At 41.3% G+C, this 23,793-nt stretch overlaps 1 protein-coding gene across 1 annotated transcript in view; it reads right to left on the bottom strand.

The window, feature by feature from the left end:
* Positions 1-23,793, bottom strand: part of LOC126267969 (ATP-dependent 6-phosphofructokinase-like) — a 368,583-nt gene that overhangs the window by 93,665 nt on the left and 251,125 nt on the right. Inside the window, exons 9-10 of the mRNA XM_049973318.1 lie at positions 13,548-13,691; positions 7,139-7,297 (exon numbers count right to left, since the gene is read on the bottom strand). Coding sequence (XP_049829275.1) covers positions 7,139-7,297; positions 13,548-13,691 — 303 coding nt within the window. The remainder of the gene's footprint in view (positions 1-7,138; positions 7,298-13,547; positions 13,692-23,793) is intronic.

Below are 23,793 nucleotides of genomic sequence, written 5' to 3'. Positions count from 1 at the left end.
TCATTACTAGATGGGTATTCTGTTAGTAAAAAGAGTGAATGGCCTTTCAGACCATGATGCACAAATTTTAACCCTAAAAGGCTTTTGTACTCAAACAAATGTTATATATAATTACAAATTATGTAGGGAAGCTAATCCAATGGCAACAGAAAGATTTTTAAACCTAATGAAGGAACAAGAGTGGCAGGATGTTTATAGTGCCGATAACACAGAGGTGCTGCACCAGTGTTAGTCTTAGTCGTAGAAAAGGGGAATTTCGTGAAAATTCAGTTAAGGCGCGGTTAGGCAATGAAGTCTGGGGCCACTGACAGTGTGTAATAATAGTCGGCAGCCAGTAGAACAAGCAGAGTAAACAGGGTGTGGAGCTGCAGTAGCGTTATAGCACACGTAATGTGTTTAGTGTGAAGAAACAACGAGGCAGGGAACTGTAGCGTTGCTTGAAGTTATTGTGATGTATGAGGTGGGGGCACTACGCCAGATCCAGGAGGGCGAGGTGTAAATGGCTGACGTATGGGAATTTACCCCTGCCATAGTTTCTGTCTCTCTCTGACACTACATCAGAAGTGAGGGGAAAAGCACTATAAATAGACAGGCAATTTTGGCTAGAGACAAATGTATGTCAGATCAGTCAAGAGTTGGGTTGGACCTGTGCTGGTCTACACTTATAGGGGCAAGTCTGGCAGTGATGTTGTAAATATTCTGTGTAAACCTGTACGTTATTTCTATGTACTTGTTCGGCTGTATTCCGCCTTTGGGGACACAACACCAGGACAGTATATCATGGCAGCCGCATACTTGGAGATGCACAGTCTGCCTGAAGGAGGGCAGTGACAGCTGTCTGCAGCAGGTCCATGATGGGCCACGTCGCTTCCCACTTGGCGCACTAGGGTCTGGGCGAGGCATGCGCTGCAGGGGGCACAGCAGTGCTGTGGCAGCACGAGAGTCAGCGGCGGGTGTTGCCATCTGGCAAGCACCACTAGCGGCAAGTTGTGGCACAGCATCCAGGAGGGCACGGGTTTGAGTCTGGTCCTGTCCTGGGAGCAGCGGCAGTCTGAGGGCCATGGGTGACCAGTACAACCACCTTTGGTCAGACAGAGCAGGCCAAACGGGATGGAGGGCGGTGGGGACCAGGGACTGTAACAGTCTCCGGAATCACGGAAGAAACAGTGCCAGTCACTACACCTCACTGAGCGGCAACTGGGCGAGCACAGCTTACTTCCATCGTTGGGCGGCCTTGATGACTGCATCTGTGGTGTCGGCAGTCCAGGAGTGCTGAGGTGGCTGAACACACACAACAGCGCGCAGACCGTGTGCCGACATTACGCTTCTGTAAACTAGCTGAATAAAGCAATGCTTCCAAATACCACAGTATCACTCTGCACTACCCCTTGATGCTATTGAACTTGCTCAACCCCCTGACGAAAAGAGACGCGGTGGGTACCGGCTTCAACTCAGCCATCTGAAGTCCTGGGTTCGACCATCGATGTCCCGCAACAGATGACAAATATAATGCTTTCCTTAACATATTTCTCATGCTCTTTGAGAGTTTCTTTCTGCTATAACATTCTAAACAGGATACTAGCAGTAAAGGGCAGCCTATGTGGCTGACTATTCGGATGATATCACATAAAACAAAGCGGGAATTATATCAAAATGTTGGAAGTAGTCACAATCAAACGACAGTAGCCCATTACACACAGTATTGTAAGTTGCTTAAAAATACTATTAGGAAGACAAAGAGTATGTGATACACAAATAGAATAACTGATTAAAAGGCTAAAATTAAAACCATATGGTCAGTTTTGAAGGAAGTGCCTGGTCAGCAGCACAAGGTCAACAATATAAAGTCTGTTCATTGTAAAAATATTTCTGTATCTGATCAGGCAGATATACATACACTATTTAACAATCATTTTCTGAGCATTTCTGGTGAATTAAATAAAAACTTTGTTTCTACGTGGAATCATATAACTCTCTTAGAAAATGCCTTTCCGAGACTGATGTCTGAAATACTCCTCTATGGTCCTGACAAGGGGGACTTACAGTAAGCTCATTTGTCTGAATAGGGAAATATGATGTGACACATACCACCAAATATCTTCTTATTGATAAATGATACTCACTGTTCAAAAGTTATAAAATAAGGAATTGAATATAAAGTTGCAGGTATTGTATGGAGTTGTTAATTTTATTTGCATGTTTCGAGCAATGTTAGTAGGCAATGTATGTCTTCAGCATGAGATGGTGAGTGAAGCAACCTCATGAGAGGACATACCACCTTAGACGTGAAAATAGTAGTTCCGAGGTTCACTAGCTTGCCATAAGATGCAGCAAGTTCAAACACTACATGATCAAAAGTATCCAGATACCTGGCTTAAAATGACTCACATGTTCATAGCACCATCCATCAGTAATGCTGGAATTCAATATGGTGTTGGCACACCCTTAGCCTTGATGACAGATTCAACTCTTGCACGCATACATTCAGTCAGGTGCTGGAATGTTTCTTGGAAAATGGCAGCCCATTCTTCATGGAGTGCTCCACTGAGGACAGGTATTGATGTCAAAGGGTGAGGCATAGCACGAAGTCAGCGTTCCTAAACATCCCAAAGGTGTTCTATGGGATTCAGGTCAGGACTTTGTGGAGGCCAGTCCATAACAGGGATGTTATTGTTGTGTAACCACTCTGTATACTTTTGATCACATGGTGTATGAATTAATACATGGACAGTGCCCATCATGCTATGAAAAGCAAATGAGATGTTCTTTGAAATTAATTTTATGGCTAGCACTGATCATTGATGGAACTTCTTGATGCAGCTTGTTTGATGTATATTTGAGAAGTCAATATGTATGTTATAATTCAGCTTGGATTCCATACCTTTTTTTGGTTTAAGTTTAAAATGTAATGTAGCTTTTGTTATTTATATGCAAGATCTGGAGAAGAAGAAATATTAGAAAATGAATAAAAGGTAAAGAACAGCTGAATTATTAATATGCCATGTCCATACATGTCACTGTTTTGGATAAGACCTCATGTATGAGGTTCATAGACATCAAGATTGATAGCAAAGTGAAGTGGCACCAGCACATGAATGACTTCCACTTAGAATTCTCTCTCAGTTACATTGAGCTGTGAATAGAATGGTCAAGATACTTTAAGTACTGTTACTGAATGCTGTCAAAGAGGTACATCTTGTGAGGCATACAGCCGAGATCACAAAGCAAGAATTTTGTAGTAAGAACACTATGTGAAATGGTTAATGAAAAATACTTGCAAGAGTTCTTCAGACAGTTCCAGTGAAAAACAAGAGTGAATTTAGGACGGGGCAATTAACAGCCACAATCCTTCCAAGATAAAGGTGCCCCTACATCAATAATATATACATTCAACAACAGAAAACATACTTTTATTTAGAATTAGAGAGCAGTTCTTAAAATTATAAAAGTTTAAAAATTATGATGTGTTAAAAATGCTTGCTGTGCACCTCTGTACATTTTTGCACTCATGAAATCACAATCAGACTTTATGTAGAACTGTAACAGCTGGTCTATTTTTTCAGGGTATCTTCATACTGAAAGTATGTTACTGAAATGAAATGTGCAATTTGCTAGAATGGGAAATTGCCTCTATCAAAGGGAATGCTCATCATAATGTCTTATTTTTCACAGAGTTGGAAATTTTATTGATAACATTTGTTATTGTCATTATAGCATCTTTCACAATTTTGCAGATTTGCTCATCAGTTGGATGTTGTCTTGTCCACTGTATGGCTCTCAGAACCAAACTAGATCATAACAAATAAATACCCCACTCCTACGGCTATAGTTGGTGGGGACTTCAACCTTCCCTCGATATGTTGGCAAAAATACTTGTTCAAAACCAGTGGTAGGCAAAAAACATCTTCCGAGATTGTCCTAAATGCTTTCTCCGAAAATTGTAAATGGTTGCGAAAACACACTTGACCTCTTAGCCACAAACAATCCACAGCTAATAGAGAGCATCATGACTGATACAGGGATTAGTGATCACAAAGTCGTTGTAGCTAGGCTCAATACCGTTTCTTCCAAATCCACCAAAACAAACACAAAATTATTTTATTTAAAATAGCGGATAAAGTGTCACTAGAAGCCTTCCTAAGAGACAATCTCCATTCCTTCTGAACTGACTATGCAAATGTAGACGAGATGTGGCTCAAATTCAAAGATATAGTAGCAACAGCAATTGAGAGGTTCATACCTCATAAATTGGTAAGAGATGGAACTGATCCCCCATGGTACACAAAACAGGTCCGAACGCTGTTGCAGAGGCAACGGAAAAAGCATGCAAAGTTCAGAAGAATGCGAAATCCCGAAGATTGACTAAAATTTACAGACGCACAAAATTTGGCACGGACTTCAATGCGAGATGCCTTTTATAAGTTCCACAACGAAACATTGTCTCGAAATTTGGTAGTAAATCCAAAGAAAATCTGGTCATATGTAAAGTACACAAGGGGCAAGATGCAGTCAATACCCTGGCTGCGCAGTGCCGATGGTACTGTTACTGATGACTGTGCTGCTACAACGGAGTTATTGAACGCAGTTTTCCAAAATTCCTTCACCAGGGAAGATGAATGGAACATTCCAGAATTTGAAACACGAACATCTGCTAGCATGAGTTTCTTAGAAGTAGATACCATAGGGGTTGCGAAACAACTCAAATCGCTTGAAACAGGCAAGTCTTCAGGTCCAGATAGTATACCGATTAGGTTCCTTTCAGATTATGCTGATACAATAGCTCCCTACTTAGCAATCATATAGAACCGCTCACTCACAGATAGATCTGTACCTACAGATTGGAAAATTGCGCAGGTCGCATCAGTGTTTAAGAAGAGTAGTAGTAGTAATCCATCTAACTACAGACCTATATCATTGACGTCCGTTTGCAGTAGGGTTTTGGAGCATATACTGTATTCAAACATTATGAATCACCTCGAAGCGAACGATCTATTGATACGTAATCAGCATGGATTCAGAAAACATTGTTCTTGTGCAACGCAGCTAGCTCTTTATTCGCACGAAGTAATGGCCGCTATCGACAGGGGATCTAAAGTTGATTCCGTATTTCTAGATTTCCGGAAAGCTTTTGACACCGTTCCTCACAAGCGACTTCTAATCAAGCTGCGAGCCTAGGGGTATCGCCTCAGTTGTGCGACTGGATTCGTGATTTCCTGTCAGGAAGGTGGCAGTTCATAGAAATAGACAGAAAATCATCGAGTAAAACTGAAGTGGTATCAGGTGTTCCCCAGGGAAGTGTCCTGGAACCTCTGCTGTTCCTGATCTATATGAATGACCTGGGTGACAACTTGAGCAGTTCTCTTAGGTGGTTTGCAGATGATGCTGTAATTTACTGTCTAGTAAGGTCAGTTGCAAAGCGATTTTGAAAAGATTGCTGTATGGTGTGGCAGGTGGCAGTTGACACTAAATAACGAAAAGTGTGAGGTGATCCACATGAGTTCCGAAAGAAATCCGTTGGAATTCAATTACTCGATAAATAGTACAATTCTCAAGGCTGTCAATTCAACTAAGTACCTCGGTGTTAAAATTACAAACAGCTTCAGTTGGAAAGACCACATAGATAATATTGAGGGGAAGGTGAGCTAATGATTGCATTTCATTGGCAGGACACTTAGAAGATGCAACAAGTCCACTAAAGAGACACCTTACACTACACTTGTTCATCCTCTGTTAGAATATTGCTGCGCGGTGTGGGATCCTTACTAGGTATGATTGACAGAGGACATCGAAAGGGTGCAGAAAAGGGCAGCTCATTTTGTATTATCACATAATAGGGGAGAGAGTGTGGCAAATATGATATGCGAGTTGAGATGGAAGTCATTAAAGCAAAGACGTTTTTCATCGCAGCGAGATCTATTTACGAAATTTCAGTCACCAACTTTCTCTTCCGAATGCAAAATATTTTGTTGAGCCCAACCTACATAGGTAGGAATGGTCATCAAAATAAAATAAGAGAAATCAGAGCTCAAACAGAAAGGTTTAGGTGTTCGTTTTTCCCGCGCGCTGTTCGGGAGTGGAATAGTAGAGAGATAGTATGATTGTGGTTCGATGAACCCTCTGCCAACACTTAAACGTGAATTGCAGATTAATCATGTGGATGTAGATGTAGATGTAGATGTAGATCTTCCAAGACCTCGACCAGATTACTAATTTTGCTCAAAAACAAAGTTTTTTTTATCAAACTGAGTAGCACTTAATTAGCTAACATAAGTTTTGCAGCATATTACATATAAAACAATCATCCAGTCATGGCCTCATTTTAGTAAGGTCACTTCTAACATGGAGCATTACAATCTGCCTCTCCTACTAAATATGAAGTAGTTTTGCCTGTTCAACAAATGAAATGTGCAAACACCACCTAATACTACTAAATAAAGCTCATATGTAACAACTACATGGTAACATTGTTCAATGAGATATAAGCGCTGCTCTGCCTTCTAGTTCTATACAGTTATACAAATGGGGAATTAGAATTATGGAGTCTTGTGGTAATTAATGAATGTCGCGTGACTAGGTCCTCCCATCGGGTAGACCAGTCACCGGGTGCAAGTCTTTCGATTTGACGCCACTTCGGCGGCTTGCACATTGATAGGGATGAAATGATGATGATAAGGACAACACAACACCTAGTTCCTGAGCAGAGAAAAATCTCCAACCCAGTCGGGAATCGAACCCGGGCCCATAGGATTGACATTCTGTCATGCTGACCATACACCTACTGGGGGCAGACTTGTGATAATGAGTACTAACTATTATTCTATATAATTTTCCTACTCACACATATAAATGATGGACAATATGCTTTAGGATATAGCTGGGAGAAAACTACAATCTACCTTGTAAACCAAACTTTTTTGGTCAGTTTACTTTCATATTCCTGTTAATATAAAACCATACAAAAACAGAACGTTGACCTACTTCTTTGCATAGTATCCGTTTTGCTGTAGTTACCAATATTTCAGTTGGCTTAATTAATTTTCAAGAGTGTCTTAATGACATGCACTAGCTATGAGATTTTTCTCTTATCATGAGGGTAGCATATTTCCTTAACTGTACAAAACACCCTAATTTACGTTACCTCAAAGCCTCCAATTATCAGCAAACCCTGTATGCCAAATTTCCGTAGCTGCTCTGCAATTTTTGGCAGCCGACGTCCTGGCAACGTCCGCTTAGCACCAAGAATGGCTCCTCCAAGTGGCACCCAGCCTCTCACATCTGGCCACTCAAGCTTACGAAACTGTCAACATATAATGAACTGAATGTCTCCACTCAGCTCTATGAATAGCAAAATATAAAAAATAGAAAGAGGAAAGTAGAAGAAGAGAGGAAGAATATCACCTCACCCAGAAAACAGGTTTAAAGTAACAATTCTTACACACTACTTAACTGTCAAATGTAAGTGTCAGTTCCAGCACCTGGAAATACACTTCAGCTTTTCACCATTCAACATATGATAAAACTGGCAAAGGTCATGTGCATGGAATAGTAACTCAAAGTGCGTAGACACAACAGAAATCATAAATAAAATAAAATGTTACATTGATCATAATATATCTGCCTCTATGGTGACCTGTTAACTTATATAACTGCAGCTTAAGTGTTGCTAATGGTTTTTGTTGGTGGAAGGTTGAAGGCAGATCAACTCAGTCTTCTGAGGAAAAATATGGAGCTAATTATTGATGCAATATTAACATAGGTAACAACTGGGAGCTCATTGTGCTTCTTCCATTTGAAAGTAGTCTCTCTGATTCAAAAATCAGATAATTAAAAACCAAACAAACTGAAAAATTTTATGGGCCTCTCAGGATTGTTCTCTTATAACACCTTACACAACTTTCCTTAAAAATTAATTACATTACTCACTAACACACTCTAGAATAATAAAAACAGACAAATCTACTGTGGTTCCTGTGTGTTTTAAGTGGAGTTAAATCCTGCTTTCTTGAAACAGTTAAAAATAGATAAAGAAGTCACATCCATCCATGCTTCAGCTACACAGTCCTTAGCATCCAAAAGTGTTACAGTCATAGATTTTGGGTTCTTGCTATTATCATGCATAAATATAGCCTTCTGGACAAGTATTTTGTTTATTTCCATTAAATCAATGGGTTATGCCCACAACTAATGGTTGAAGATCACTCATACAATTAGGAGGCAGAAACACTGACTTAATATTTCTGAGCCAAGATTATCAGGATGTGCTGGACATCTGTTAAGTAGTAGCACTACTTTCCTATTTTTTGCCCCCATTTTGACATCCAATGCATGCATGGTGTATGTGAAGATGGAACTGGTCATCCATGCAGTGCTGTTGGAATCATAATTAGTGAGCAGAGTTCTCAAATTTTTTAAATACCTTGACTTTTTAAATTTACCAGTTACCAAAAGAGATAATTTTTCAGCACTGACCACAAGTAAAATGGTTATCCTCTGCTTACTCAATTTCACACCATGGAATTTCTTACAAGGTCTGCCCAGCCAGCCAGGGTAGACATTCATAGGAGTGGACCAATGACAGAATGCCCATGTCATACAAACATCCCTGCAACCAAAGAAATTGGTGCAAATGCAAATGATTTCAAGATGTGCTCTGCTCCCTACTGAAAGCAGTCAAAGAATTGCTTCAAACTCTCCTGCACATCCTTGTGACAACAGTGCAGTCAGCCATTGTGGCCAATCACCAACAGGCAAGATCAGTGTGCCATACCTAATGCAATCCACAGACTAACAGTACGCACATTTCCTTCATACAGTATATGCTTCCAGATCAGACATTTTTCGCAGTTCCTACGTCGTGAGGCAGTTGACATCTGCCCCATCCAGGAAACTTTCCTGAAATATGACACAAATGTGAGGGCAGCAAATTTCATTTGCGAGCAAAATGATAGGCTAGCAGTGGGAGGAGGTATTGCTGTTTACATTAAGATGTCCCTCAAGCACCACATTGTGCAGCTACCACAGTGTCTCACAGCTGTGGCCACCGTAGTCACAGTAGAAATATAATCAGGCCAGAACATTTCTATTCCTATATACTGGGCATCTGAGTGCCTTCTAGACCCTAGAGATTTTGAAGCACTGCTGTTTCTCTGTGGTAAAATCTTTATTGTGGGAGACTTCAAAGCAAAATATGCAGAATGGTGCTGGTGTAAGTTCCTATGGGACCTAACTGCTGAGGTCATCGGTCCCTAGCCTGACACGCTACTTAATCTAAATTAAACTAACTTATGCTAAGGACAACACGCACACACATGACTGGGGGAGGACTTGAAATTCCAACGGGGAGGGAGGGGGGGGGGGGGAGGAGCTGTGTGAAAAATGGCAAGGCGCCTTAGACAGCGTGGCTACCCCACGCAGATGCAGAATGGTATTTCAGGATTACAAACACAAGTGGTCACTGCCAGCTACATATAGCTTGACAGCACAATGCAGTAGTTCTTTGGTGCTATGATCTGGTAATGTCTGTTACCATCCTCACGTGCTCAATATCGCAGTAGCGAGAGGAGTCGGACACCTCACTACTGCAATGAGTAGAGTGGCTCTTTCATCTGACCACCTACAAGTCAATTTTGACATGGGTCTTGAAGATATGGAGGCACATAAAAGCAGCTAGGAAAGGTGAACTGGGAACAGTGGGAAGAGAGTCTACTCTCTTGGTGTAATCCCAGATCCAAATGTCATTGGCACAGACAACACACTGCAGTAGCTCACAGGAGATGAAGGCTCTGCCACTCTGTGGCATTATGGTATATCTGGCACTGATGACCACTGCTAGAATATGTGTCCACAGTGGAGGAAATGCAGCCAACTGCCACGTACATAGCTCCAAGGAGCACGTAAGGTAGAACCGTGCGACTCGCCTTGCACCTTCCTCAAGACTACCCAACTAAGATCTTGCATGAAGAAATGGATGTCATCATGATTAGGGCGCGTATAAAACAGACTGCCCAACAGTTCTACAAGACATCATGGCAGTCTGGTAATAGGTTAATTTTGAATCTGGGAAACTAGTGAAACAGAAGTAGGACCACTAGGTGGCCCGGCCTGCTAAGGCAGTGAGCTAGGAGTTTTAAAACAATGTGTCATAGAAAGGCTATACCAAACCATTAGGAAAAAAACATACTCTAAGGAAGGACAGGAACAGCTTCAAAACTTAAGACTACACAAACAAAACAGTCAGGACTGACTTTTTAGGAAAAGAACAAAAGGGAGAAGAGTAGAATAACACAGTAGACAATGAAGTTTTGCATAAAACCACATGGTAAAATACTCTCCTCTTTGCATGCTATCATTTGCCAAAATCTCATTCCTATGCCTCAAACCATTTATGAAATATGAGGATTACTGTGGATATTTCACTCTTGTTTTATCACTGGTGTGGTGTGATCGCAAATGAGTATAAAATGTCAGATCACTTTTCTTGAAATTGGCGGTAGGTAGAGAACTCCACCTAAGTCTGAAGAAAAATTCAGTATATTAGCTAATTTTGTATGCAGGCCACTTATTATGTAATATACACCAAACACAAGATCATAGTTACTCCTATTTTCTCTGAAAACTTTTTCAAATTTAGCACAGTGTCTTACTTCCACATAAATATAACACTAACTATGACCATTAACAACATGATGGGCACATCACAACGAATCTGTCATATAAAGCTACAAGTACAGGAGAAACCAATTTTTTTACCCAATACCTTCTGTAAAATCATTTGAGAAAGACTGCAGGGGTCCACCTCAATTCTGTCATTGCCAACACACTGAAAGGTGGCAAAACACAATCAGGACCCACTTCTGAACAAACACATCCAGCACTTTGGATGAAAAATGGTCATAGCACATCAGCTGCAGTATCCTGTGCTGACTCTACTAGGCACACATTCTTAAATTGGTATGACCTGATGTCAGATGTAAACTTTCCTCCTCAAGATGCTCTGCAACATGATGACAACTTCCACCCTCTCTCTCACCCAGGACATGCCTGAGCCAAGTGACCTCCTTGTTGGCAACAAGCTGTAGATTCTGTGCCTTTTGTTCTCTATCTACAAAGACTACTAACTTTAGTTTCTTAACCAGTGCTGTGTTACGTGTTTTATTTACCTGAACTTTATAATGGCTATCAATAATAATTATGCCATTAGAGCACAAATATCTTTTTAATGTGGTTCCACAAAAGACTTTTGCTTCCATGTTTTATTTATGACATGGACATGATCAGAGCAAAGAAGAAAACATTCCTTTGTATGTGCCTTCATGACAATCACAAAGCCAGTGGCTGAGTGCTGAAACACAAAAACATGTGTGTGGGTTTCTCTCTTCATTGCAAATCAGCAAAGAATTACCTACTCCATGAAACCTTGATTTAAGTGATCACTGCTCTTTTTCTCATGCCAGTCTTCACATGGTGATAGCTGTATGAAATTCAATGTCAATCAGTACTTGTCCAAATACTGGTGTCATGCATTTCTTCAAGTTAGTCTATGCTGTACAAATGTATTCATCTCTTCATAGTTATTGCAACCCACATTCTTGGCATGTCTCTGTAACTTTCTACCACTACAGTTCCCTCCTTTAACACATTAATTATTCCTTGGTGCTCCAGGATGTGTACTATCAACCTATACCTGCTTTTAATCAACTGTCAGACTTACCATTATATAACCTATCAGGAACCACAGTGTGTCCATATATATTCCATGTACATGTTTGTCTTTCAAGATTACAATTGCAATAACTTTGTTATAAAAGTGTGGTCAGCTAAGTATGCTTAACTAGACAAGCAAAGCATAACAGAAAACAACTTTCACCACAAGCTAAAACAACTGAAGACACTGAACGATGAATAAAAAATTACAGAAACACAAAATTTCTGAAAATAACTCCTGTAACTATGTGCTGTCAGCATAGCAATTGTTTGCACTGTTGAAGATTGCTTAACCTAAAACCTTCAGTTAAAAAAAGGCTGCAAATATTAATTTAAAGATATTGATTCTGAGACAGAGGCATCACATTTAATATCATGCCTTCAGCTATTGTATCTCATTGCAGTACCTTTGTAGAAGACTTAACAACTCACAAAGATACCAGCACTGTAAATCAAAAATAATAACTCTTTGATAATATAATGGGATAGATAAAAAAGCTGCTCATGAAGGGATGGCAGGAAAAGACACACAAGAAAGTTATGGTACCATGCAAGCTTCTGGAGCTGAAGGGGAAGGAAGAGGGATGAAGGAGAAGGATTGTTGAGGTACCGGAAGTGGGGGGAGTTGTGGAAAACTCTTCTGGAAGCCTGTGTCAGAGGAGGCCAATTGAATGAGATGAGAAGGAAAAACTGATTGCTGAGAATTGCACTGGATGTGACTGAAAAACCTGAGAGCTTGAAGATGGAAGATGGGGTAGTCTTTTTCCAGAAATGCTGAGACTTCAGAAAGTAACATAAATTTAGGACAGGTGGGTGCCAAGAACCAAAAACATGTTGTGACATCTGTTCCCACCTAAAGAGTTCTGAGAATCTGGTGTCAGGTGGAGAATCCAGATGACACATGTGGTTACAGAGGCCCCAAGCCATCATGGCATGTTCTGGAACAGGACATTGTGCTTCACCCGTATATACCCACTGTCTAAGCCCATTCATCCTAAATGATAACTTGCATTTCCACAAATTTTACGTGTTTTCTCCTGCAGCCACTTGGTGAGAAGATGTTTTTTATAACTAGTTTTGGTAAAATATCAACAAAAGTAATCAATTTTTGAAAATATAATATAATTGGGTAGTTTAAAAATCCACTCACCAAGCAGGGGCAGGAGGAAAAAAACATACAAAAATTACTGAAATGTGCAAGCTTTCACATTCAGTGATGTCTTCTTTTGGCAAAAAGGTTGATGGGAATTGAAAAAGGATGAAGGAACAGGATTGATGACATTTAAGAAATGGAGAGGCCTGGGGTTCAGGGCAACTTTTCCATAACCCTTCGCATTTCCTAAATCTTGCCAGTCTTTTTTCTTCATCCCTCTTCCTTTCCCTTCACCCCTTCTCCAGAAGACGCAGGCACTGGCTCCAAAAGCCTGCATATTTCCATAACTTTTACATTTTTTCTCCTGCCACTGCTTGGTCAGTTGATTATTTTATCACTCCAATTATACAGTAATGTTTACAGTTATTCTATGGGAGAGACTTCAAAAATGAATTTTTGTAAAGACAAAATATATAACGATTTGCTCTCAGTGGTTACCTGTTCTTTTATTTCAGTACTGTAATGAATGTTTCCATTTCCTGCATTATGAGATACATTGCTGGTAATCTTCACAAAATCGATGTAACAGGTATGAAAATGAGGGTAAAAAGGACTGCTAAAATCATAATACTACATGTGATCAAACCACAATGATTAATCAATGTTGTCTTGTCAAGCAGAACTACTATGTATTGGATACTTGGCTCAAAAGTACTAAAAATTTAGTTAATACTACCATCTTTATACTAACATTTCCTGATTCCAATCCTTCAACTCCATTTTGGATGCCATATGTAGTTACACCTTTATACACATTGCACCTTACAAATGACCTGACGGCTGCATTCATTCCACAGGCTGGAGCTCCAACATGCATTACAGCCATGATAAATGACTGTTCACAGGAGAGATGTTTACACATTAGTCTTCCTTCAACAGCAATGTAAGTAAGATTTGAAATGAAAATTGAGACACAAATATTGTTACTAAATTTAATGGTCATAACAAAATATTCAATTTGTTTCATATTAATTTCATAAACCATTTTGAATTGGTATTTCAGAACTACTAACAAAAATTATAATAATAAACAATCAAATAAAAGGTGCTGATTTAAACTGTAATTTCTTAACACAATGAAAATGTTTACAACTTACAGCATGCTGGAATAGCTGTGGGTCAGCAATTTCTGTTCATTAGTACAACAAAAAGCCAGAACAAATTTTAAAATGTTACTTTTTTATTCATTCAATGACTAGTTTCAGGCTGAGCCCCTTTTCAAATTATCATAACAGAGTCAAATACCATTTTTGACTAAGTTACAATGATTTGAAAATGGGTCTCGGCCTAAAACTAGTCACTGAGTGGATAAAAAAGGTAGAATTTGCAGTTTTGGACTGGGTTTTTGTTGTACTGACAACAAAGATGTGTTTGAACATTATATCAGTTTTTGACTTTCGTATTTAATAGGCATTTCTAGTAAATTAGTAGAAGACAATAACAATTGCTGTTCACTCATATGATCCCAGACACATAATTGATAGTTTTTTCCCTGTTATTACATGTAATAAAGAACCTAAATGAAAGTGAGAATTTGCCTTCATCCAGGAAGGTTGGCACTTGTAAAAAGCAAGAAATCCAGATTTGAATTTTGGTCCCATCACAAAATTTCATTTGTCACTTCAGGGAGAAATACATGTGATTAGGTTATGCTAGATCAAATACATCATTCATTTCCCAGAGCCATTACGAGGAATCCTCAATGATGTGGGACATGTCAGGTATGAATTATGTATATCATAAAATTGATGCCTCTACATGGTAAAAAGTGAAGGAATATTAAATCTGGATGACAATTATCTGTCATCTCACAACAACACTGGCATGTGGTGCTGCTCCATTATACCGAAACCAGAGATTACTGCACACAACCAATATCCAAGTTATTTATGTGTGATAACCAGCATCTCATAAAGAAACCAAAAATAATCTGTGCTCCACCAGAACGCTATAGCCAAGTTGATGTAAGAAGATCCCTGACAGCTAGCAGTGCTGTTGCCTATTTTCAACTGTGAAGTGCAAACAGCTGCAAGTGAAAACAGTAACTGTCTATAGAGCTGTGACAACAGTGAAACATCATTACAGAGACATTTACAAAGTTTTGTAAAGTGACTGATTGAGGTAAGCTTTCGCTCCCAGCCCACTGCAACAGTTAGGTATCAACTTACGCCATCTTGATTATAAGCATGGTCCTGATGATAAGTATGGTCCTATTGCAGTTGAAATGCCCTTGATTTTAACTGACCTTGGAACTAATTTAGCAAGCAAATTATAGGGGGTTTAATGTGTACTGCAAGCTATGAATCACTAAGCAACTTGCCATTTTTCAATCATACAGAAAACCTTAGTAATTCCAGGTAATTGGGGCCAAGTAGAGCTTGCATTTAGGAAAACTCCAATTACACAAAGAGTGACAATTTTAAAGACCTTTTTATTTAAAAATAGATTCAGAACTTGATGTTCACATAAATACTACAGTAAAACTTTATTTCATCAGTTAAAGTATTAATTAGAGTTGGCTTTAGAAGGAATGTTCTAGTAGAAACTCAAACATTTACTGTAAACACATATGTATTGCATGAACTTCTATACAACTGTTACTACTGTACATATTTTTCTTTCAGAGAAAAAAATCAACTGTATTTTATTTTGTGAAGGAGATCTTTTCTTAGCAGCATAGTCCTGCCACCTCCGTATAAGGCTAACATCAATTGGTGTTCTGTTGCAACACGCAGCTCAATGCTAATTCTAATGCCACCATTCCATAACTGTGGCACACTTTGTTGCCACCAACACTGGCCTCTTCATCACTAGAATCTCTGTTACCTCATCTATCATATCCACAATAGCACTGTTGGTCACTTTTTACTAACCCTCTTGGTTCAACCACATTTCCACTTCATTGTCGTCTGCATTTTCACACCCAGAAAAATGTCAAATGAGATCTAGCTGCTTTCATTATTTATTTTTATTTTTTTTTCATTATGTTACTCCAAGAGACCTGACTACACATACTCATCACTCTCAACCTGAGCAGACACTGCCAGACTGGTAGCAGGTGAAACAACATTAATGGCTAAAGTTAGTATGATTGTAAACAACATGTGCAGGTCCATCTCAGCAACTGATCACACTCATTCCCAGCATATTTTGATTTTATCTTTCCTTTTTTTATGTAGTAATCATTTGTCATCCATCCTGGATTAAACAGAGGCTTGCAATGCCTGGTTTGAATTAATTCATACAAATCATTGTCAGAATGGCTTTACTGAAACTTGAGCTCCAGGCTTTTGGTCTTGTATTTAACACTTACCCTGTGTGTACAAGAATTTGGATACCTCCATGGTATGGGAACTACTAAAAAAACACAGGATGTTGAGATTTTAATGATGGTAATGAAACAAATTTTCTATCATTACTTGTATTCAGATAGGTACCATTACAATGTTTAATCCTCAGGAGGGCCTATCCACTAAGATAGGATACACAGGGATAGAATTTCTGCCTATTATTCCTGAATCATTTTGAACAGATGTAGTTTTTCTGAATAAACAGTTTTTGCAGATAACTGATGTTTCAGTCCTATTTAAAAATGTTCTCCAGTGCTCAGATTGTAATTCTGAGTACCCAGTTATTGCAAATCCACCTCATTTTTTCTAAGGATGATTCAAAAGTTGCTGAATTGTGAACAAAACTGTTATTATACAGCTACAGAAAAGGTCCAGTTCTAAACTGCTGCCACATTGTAGCAAGCAGAATATAGTCTTAAAATGTTTACATGTGCACATGTTTCTGTTTTTTCATAATCTAAAACCTAGTATTAGTCCAAAGTAGGGAATACAGTTATGGACCATCACATAACATCCACCATATGTCACTATCACCACAGTACATTCAGACAGATATTGCTTGTAAGGCAAGTATCCTAAGTTGAATGTGACATCACATATCATCACTCATGATTCCAATCACAGCATTGCTGTATCACTGAATCACATTGTGGTGTCAATAGGTCACATCAACCACATAAAGCATGTTCTTTGAACTCTAACTACTCTGACAAGCCGCCATGCTAATTTTCCAGTCAGCCTTCGTACTTTATAGAGTGCACATGTGTATCTTTCTTCGTGCTGAAATATATGTATAGATATTTATGAGAACAGTTTGTTGCGTATACAGTTATCCGTATTCCCGTTTGCCATACCTGTGATCCCAAAGTTTCTACATCTTCTGTAACTTCCACGCTGGCTGTGTGGAATCAACAGGTTTTACGTTCGACGCCATGGCTGCATCACCCAACGTTTTATAAGAGGATTTGGAGGCTCAGCTACTACTACCAGGCCACTCCAATCCCCTGCCAATGGTTGTTTCACTGCTAACGGACAGTGATTCACGATCTCCAATGAAGTTAACCTCAAACTTTGCACCTCTACAATGGCCAAGTGTTACACTGTTACCTCAAACAATGGACTTGGGTTTCATGTCACCGGACTGTGCATGCCAACATGTGAAAGGTGAAGTGGACGATTTCCAGAATTGCGCAACAATCAATTGCTTGTGTAGTGTTCAAAGGCACCAAATTTTGCACACATACTTCGATCCTATACACTCCACAATGTCGGTTACAGTAGTGCCATGTGCAATACCGCCATTCATGCAACACGCACATGCAATCAACTGCTATCAAGCTATGCCAGTTTTGCCTTCCTCATAATTTAATAATGGACATTTTTATGCATCAAGTTCGCCAGGCTCAAGCACGAGATCTGTCGCCCAGTTTCTCGACTACGTGGGTCCGAGCACACCCGATGGTGCTTCGCCATCCAGGAATGTTGTACCGTGACAATGTGACTGCCAGTAATTTTCACCAGTGATTTATGGTCTTACCACATGGGGTGCATTTACAATGTGCACAGAAAACTCTCGCTGTTGACACACCAAGTACCAAACCACCTCCACCCCCGCCCCTCACCCTACTCGCCCCCCCCCCCCCCCTCCCGCCTTACTCACAGTGGGTCCCTACTTTGGACTAATAATAGGTTTTATATTATGAAAAAAAAAAAACATAAGCATGTGCACATGTAAACATTTTAGACTATATTGTGCTTGCTACAAGGTGGTGGCAGCTTAGAACTGGACCTTTTCTGCAGATATATAATAACAGTTTTGTTCACAATTCAGCAACTCCTTCCGCAGTACCGTCTGCACTTGCCGTGCCGGCCTTCCGTGGCATTTCCTATGTGTGCCTTTATCCTCCGGTACAGTTTACAGGCCTACCTCACATGCCGCTCATTTGTTCATTCCCATGGTACTGACCGTGCCTGCCACATGGTGCTTCCATGACTCAACAGGGACATAGCAACCGGCCATTGTTCGAGATGTGTTGTTAGTAACACGCCCACACCAGTAGTGCTGGGTTATAGGACAGCCTATCCTACCATGGGACAGCAGGCCTTCCAAAATACGCCGAAGCCACCCTCCCCCCCTTTCCCTCAGCCATCTGCTGAAGCCACCTTCTTTATACGAGGACAACCCTGTTTCATGGTTCACACTTATGGAGCACCTTTTAAAGTCACATCAGGTGACCTAGGACAACTCTAAATTTCTATGTCTCGTCACGCACCTCCATGGCTACTCAGATTTAATTTGTGACCTCCTCCTTTCACCATCACTGTCGCCAAAATACGAGTTCGCCAAGAAGACAATATTGGACCAACTTGCCTACTCGTCACAGGAATTAATAATCAAGTTCCTGTATGAGGAACACCTGGGGGACCGCACTCCATCACAACCCTGGTGCCACCTTCAGCTACTCGTGAGTGAACACACGATTCTGGACGTTACCCTGTGGGCGGAATGGTCTGCCAAGTTACCTACCAACCTGCAGATACACCTGCTACTGCACTCCTTCAAGTCTACCAGCTCTCACCTTCGCATCGCAAATCAGCCGTATGCACTACTGTGACATGTGATTTGGTTCGCAAGTGCTCCACCCTCACAGAAAAAATTGTGACCTGCATCACTAATCTACTGTCAGAGTATGACGCAGTGGCACAACTCCGTCAGCAAAGTGACAAATTGAATCAATGCATTGCTCACACTTTCAACAAACTCACCACGGCTCATACCTCGCTGCTGCAACTGCAATCCGAAGTTCCTTCACGTGATCAACCTTCATCAGCAAATACCAGCACAGACATTCATCAGGTTAGTCCAAAAACATTTATTGCGGCTGACAATTCATGTTCAGTGATCTCTGCACCAACCACATGCCCACTTTGAGCAGTGCCATGTGTTTCAAACAGTGCTTCTAATGACAGTCATGCACACAAGGCGTACATGCCCACCATGTAGGCAGCCATCCTGTGTGTTGGTAAACATTCCCCCTATCTCGCACGCCAACCATGTAATTCGGTGGCCATTGTCGTTCCCCACATGACGCCAACGCCTCTCTCGCCCAATACACTCTGTGCTGCACGCACAGCTAATCTCTCCAAACAAGCGCGCGCCACACTGAAGTAATAGGCATGTGACTTTTCGTGCTGCCTTTTCCCACTTGCACTAAAAGCTAGGCCTCATTGCACCCCACTCATCCCAAAACTTCACATCAAGACAATACTCGGCCTTGTGTGTAGTTCTCAGTCTCTTCCGTCACTGATGGAAAGACATATAAGATAATTACCACTGCCAGCCCTCCTATTAGGCACAAGGTTAGATGCCTCAACCCCACTAAGTTTGCATGGCCCGGCAGCAAATTAACGAACTTCTGGAGGCAGGTATTCTACAGCCATTGGACAGCAACTGGTCTTCTCCGATTCACCTCATCATCACCAAACACAATGGTTCTTTTCAAATGTGTGGTGATTACAGACGCTTAAATGCTCGTACCGTCATGGACAATTACCCAGTGCCGAACATAAGCGATTTCACCCATATGTTATCGGATGCCACAATCTTCAGTGTGATTGACTGTAAAAGTGCCTATCACCAGATTCCTGTAGCACCAGAAGACATTCCAAAGACTGCTATCATCATGCCGCTCAGTTTGATCCAATACAACTTCATGCCATCTGGCTTAAAGAATGTGGCACAAATGTGGCAACATTTCATTGACTCAATCTTACAACAGTTCGAGTTCTGCTTTGCATACCTGTATGACATCCTCATTTTCAGCATGTCAACTGAGGACTATGAAGATCATTTATACCAGGTCCTCCAGACCCCAACTTAAATGGTGTCAAGGTCAACAAAGATAAATTCCAATTTCGCCAGTCTTCTGTGACTTTTTGGGTTACACTGTCTCCACAGACAGAATACAGCCTCCCAAATCCCATGTGCAGATTGTCACATCATTGCCACCCCTGGCTATGTACAAAGAACTCTGATGTTTCCTGGGTACTATAAATTACTACATCTACCTTCTGCCACCACCGTGTAGGCCCCTCTGGTGGACTTGCCCTCTGGCAAACAGACTTCGGGGCTTAAGCCAGTCCACTGAACTGAACCTATGTTGCAGGTTTCAGAGCTCTAAAGACAGCATTAGTTCACACTGTCATACTCACCCAACCCAATCCGTCTGCCGAGTTGTTCATCACTATGGATGCCAGCGACATTGTGGTTGGGCCAATATTACAGCAACGCAAAGGCAATACAGTTTCACCCCTTCATTTCTTCCCTAAAAACTGTCTACAGCACAGAAGAAATATTCCACTTATAGAGAACTTCTGGCAGTCTATGAAGCCATCAAACACTTCCGCCCTGACATTGAGGGCTGTTCTTTCTTCATCCTTACTGATCACAAACCACTGGCGGATGCCTTCTGCAACCCTCCCAAGGACCCACCCCCTCAGCGTTTCCACCACTTCGACCTGGTCTCTCAATTTACTATAGATGTATGCTACATCAAGGACACAGAAAACATCCCTGCTGATTTCTTTTCGCAGATCAATACTGTCTCACGCATCGTCAATTTATCTGACCTCGCCGCTTTCCAGGCCCTGACGAATCTCTAGCTCTCCTCACGGATCCTCAGACATTGCGTGTGTTTACCAAAGCTAAGTTCCCCGGCGTTTTGAACGAAGTGTGGTATGACTCTTCTATCAACACGCTGCGGCCGCTGCTCCATCCAATGTTGTGCTGAAAAGCCTTCAACACCTTGCATAACCTTGCCGACCCTGGCATCTGTGCCACCACATGCCTCATCACTGAGCGTTTTGTTTGGAAAAATGTTAAGCAGGACTGTCAAACATGGGCACGCAGCTCCATTTCCTGCAACGCAAAAAAATTGGATGCCACACCTCTCCCCCCCTTGCCAAGTTTGACATTCCGCATGGACGTTTTCATGCTGTACATATCGACCTTATCGGCCCTCTGCCACCGTCAGAGGGCCACAGATACATCCTCTCCACAATTGACCACATGTCTCGTTGGGTGGAAGCTGTTCCTTTACCCAACATCACAGCCGAAACTGTGGCCAAGGGATTCATCTCACCATGGATCGCTAGGTTCGGTTGCCCATCCACCATCACCACCGACCAGGGTCTGCTCTTTACACGATTCTATCTAACCTTTGCAGTATTAAAAAAATTCATACAACAGCCTACCACCCGCTAAGAAACAGTTTAGTGGAACGATGCACCGAACCCTTAAAACAGCACTCAGGTGCCATGACTGCCTCTGGTCTGAGGCACTTCCTTGAGTGTTACTCAGTCTCCATTAGACCTTTAAACCTGACTTACAGGGAACCATCTCCAAATTCGTTTTCGGCTAGAACCCAGTTCTATCTGGGGAACTTATTCTTCCTCAAGCACCCAAGGATTTCCCTAACTTCCCAGACTTTATTAGTAGAGCGCGCACCCACTCTAGACACGCACAGCTACACCTGCCTGTCAATCATTCCCCACTGGACACTTATGTGTCAACCACACTCAACACAAGATCCCACATTATGATCAGGGACGATTCCATTAGACAACTCCTTCAACCTCCATATCTCAGTCCCTTTGGAGTACTCTGGAGGGGCGAGACGACGTTTGACATTATGTTTAAAGATCGCCCGCAGACCGTTTTACTACACAGGCTCATACTTGCTTTTGTGGACTCTGACGCCTCTCTGCTGTCCCAGTCAGATCATCCGGACGAATTTTCCACTGCCATGCCCAATAATGAGTTAGCTCATTCCATTGTAGGGTCTTCTCCTTCTGATGATTCGTCACCGACTTTCAACTTGCGCTGCAATGTACCACCTAACCGCATCGATGATGTGTCGAGTTTCGCTTTTGACGACCGTGTGTTCATGCTCCTAACAGACACTGCAGACTCGACACTCAACAAGGAACTAGATGTCAAGATAGTCCTGTCCCTCCCCCAAGAGCGCAATCCATCAAGAGTTCGTGCGTTCATCTCCTCGGACAGCTCGATCTGCATTAGGGGCAGGCACGCACGCATGCCGCACCCCTCCCCACACCTCTACTCCTGTACTCCCGGGCCAGCCGACGCATGATCTGCCCTGCTGGCTGTCTGATTACAATGTGGATCTGCTGCCCATCACCGCACCTTCACACGCCACTCTGACGGAGATGGAGCTTCCACTCGTGCACCTGCCGCCTCGCACTACTCACCCCGACACCGACACCCACACGACCTCCCCTCATGTCTCACAGGCCATACTCCATACTGTGAGGGGGAGGGGGGGGGGGCTGTGTGGCATTGATAGGTCACATTGAACACATAAAGCAGGATCTTTGAACTCTAACTGCTCTGACGAGCCGCCATGTTAATGTTCCAGTCAGCCTTTGTACCTTGTACAGTGTACACATGTATCTTTCTTTATGCTGAAATATATGTATAGACATTTATGGGAACAGTTTGTTGTGTATACAGTTATTCCTATTTCCCAAACCATAAAGTACTTTGTCTCTCACATTATGGTTTCTGGATAGGTGCATTATTAGCAGATCCGTCATTGGTCCCTGTACCTGAGCTCCTCTTGAAATATAAAAAAGAATTTCAGAGAGGAGTTCATTGATCTCTATTGGTTATTTTCTTACCAGAGGAATGACTGGATTCAGTAAATGACTGATGTTTATGACTTCATAACAATATGGCTAGCAGTGAACCTGTAAAACCTTTCAAACAGAATGATGAATATGTAGAACCCATGTTTATGCCTCTTTGAAATCACTCAGATTTATTCATTGATCATTCTGACAAAAAGGTGGTCAGTGTAAAAGTATTACATGTCAAGTCACAGGCTCCTACATTCACAAGAGAGAGCTGGGTGGGATGCAGCAATGAGGACCTAGTTACACTCTAAAAAACCAAGAAAACATCATTGACAATAACACATTTATTGGGCAGTAATACAGAATTGTCTTCCAAAGGGCCATGCCTCAGCTGGCCCAGTGTAGCAGTGCCTCATCAGTGGCAGAAGGCCAGCTTGCACCCATCTAGCAGTATTGCCAGTAGAGAAAAGAATTGGGCGGTGGCTGCTACATCACAGATGGCTCTCCAGTGTGGGATCTGGCAGCCTCCAGCTCTGTGTATAGATCTCCAAAGTGCATTGATTGACTGTTCCATCAGTTCTTAGTGGAATACTTCACACATTATGAATGATACACATGACACTGCTGTAATATTCTATAGTATTTATTATTTGTTTCACGAACCAGTTTTCAACAATTGAGCCATCATCAAGTACAAAGATGAGTATGTGGCAAAGTGAAATTTTGTTGGATCATAGGTTTTACACCAGGGTATTTATGGAGTATCTCAATTACTACAGACAAAAAATGTTAAATGTTATAATTATGAATAAAACAAGTGGAATTATTTCAGTGCAAAGTGATATACGATTGCTTAACTATTTAAGCCATCATCAGGTATAAAGATGAGTATGTGGCATGGTGAAACTTCATTGGATAATAGATTTTAAACTA

The sequence above is a fragment of the Schistocerca gregaria genome, chromosome 1 (genome assembly GCF_023897955.1).
Source record: "Schistocerca gregaria isolate iqSchGreg1 chromosome 1, iqSchGreg1.2, whole genome shotgun sequence".
Taxonomy (NCBI): Eukaryota; Metazoa; Arthropoda; class Insecta; order Orthoptera; family Acrididae; genus Schistocerca; species Schistocerca gregaria.
Note: the sequence above shows the minus strand (reverse complement) of the source record. Positions and strands in the feature narration are given on the sequence as shown.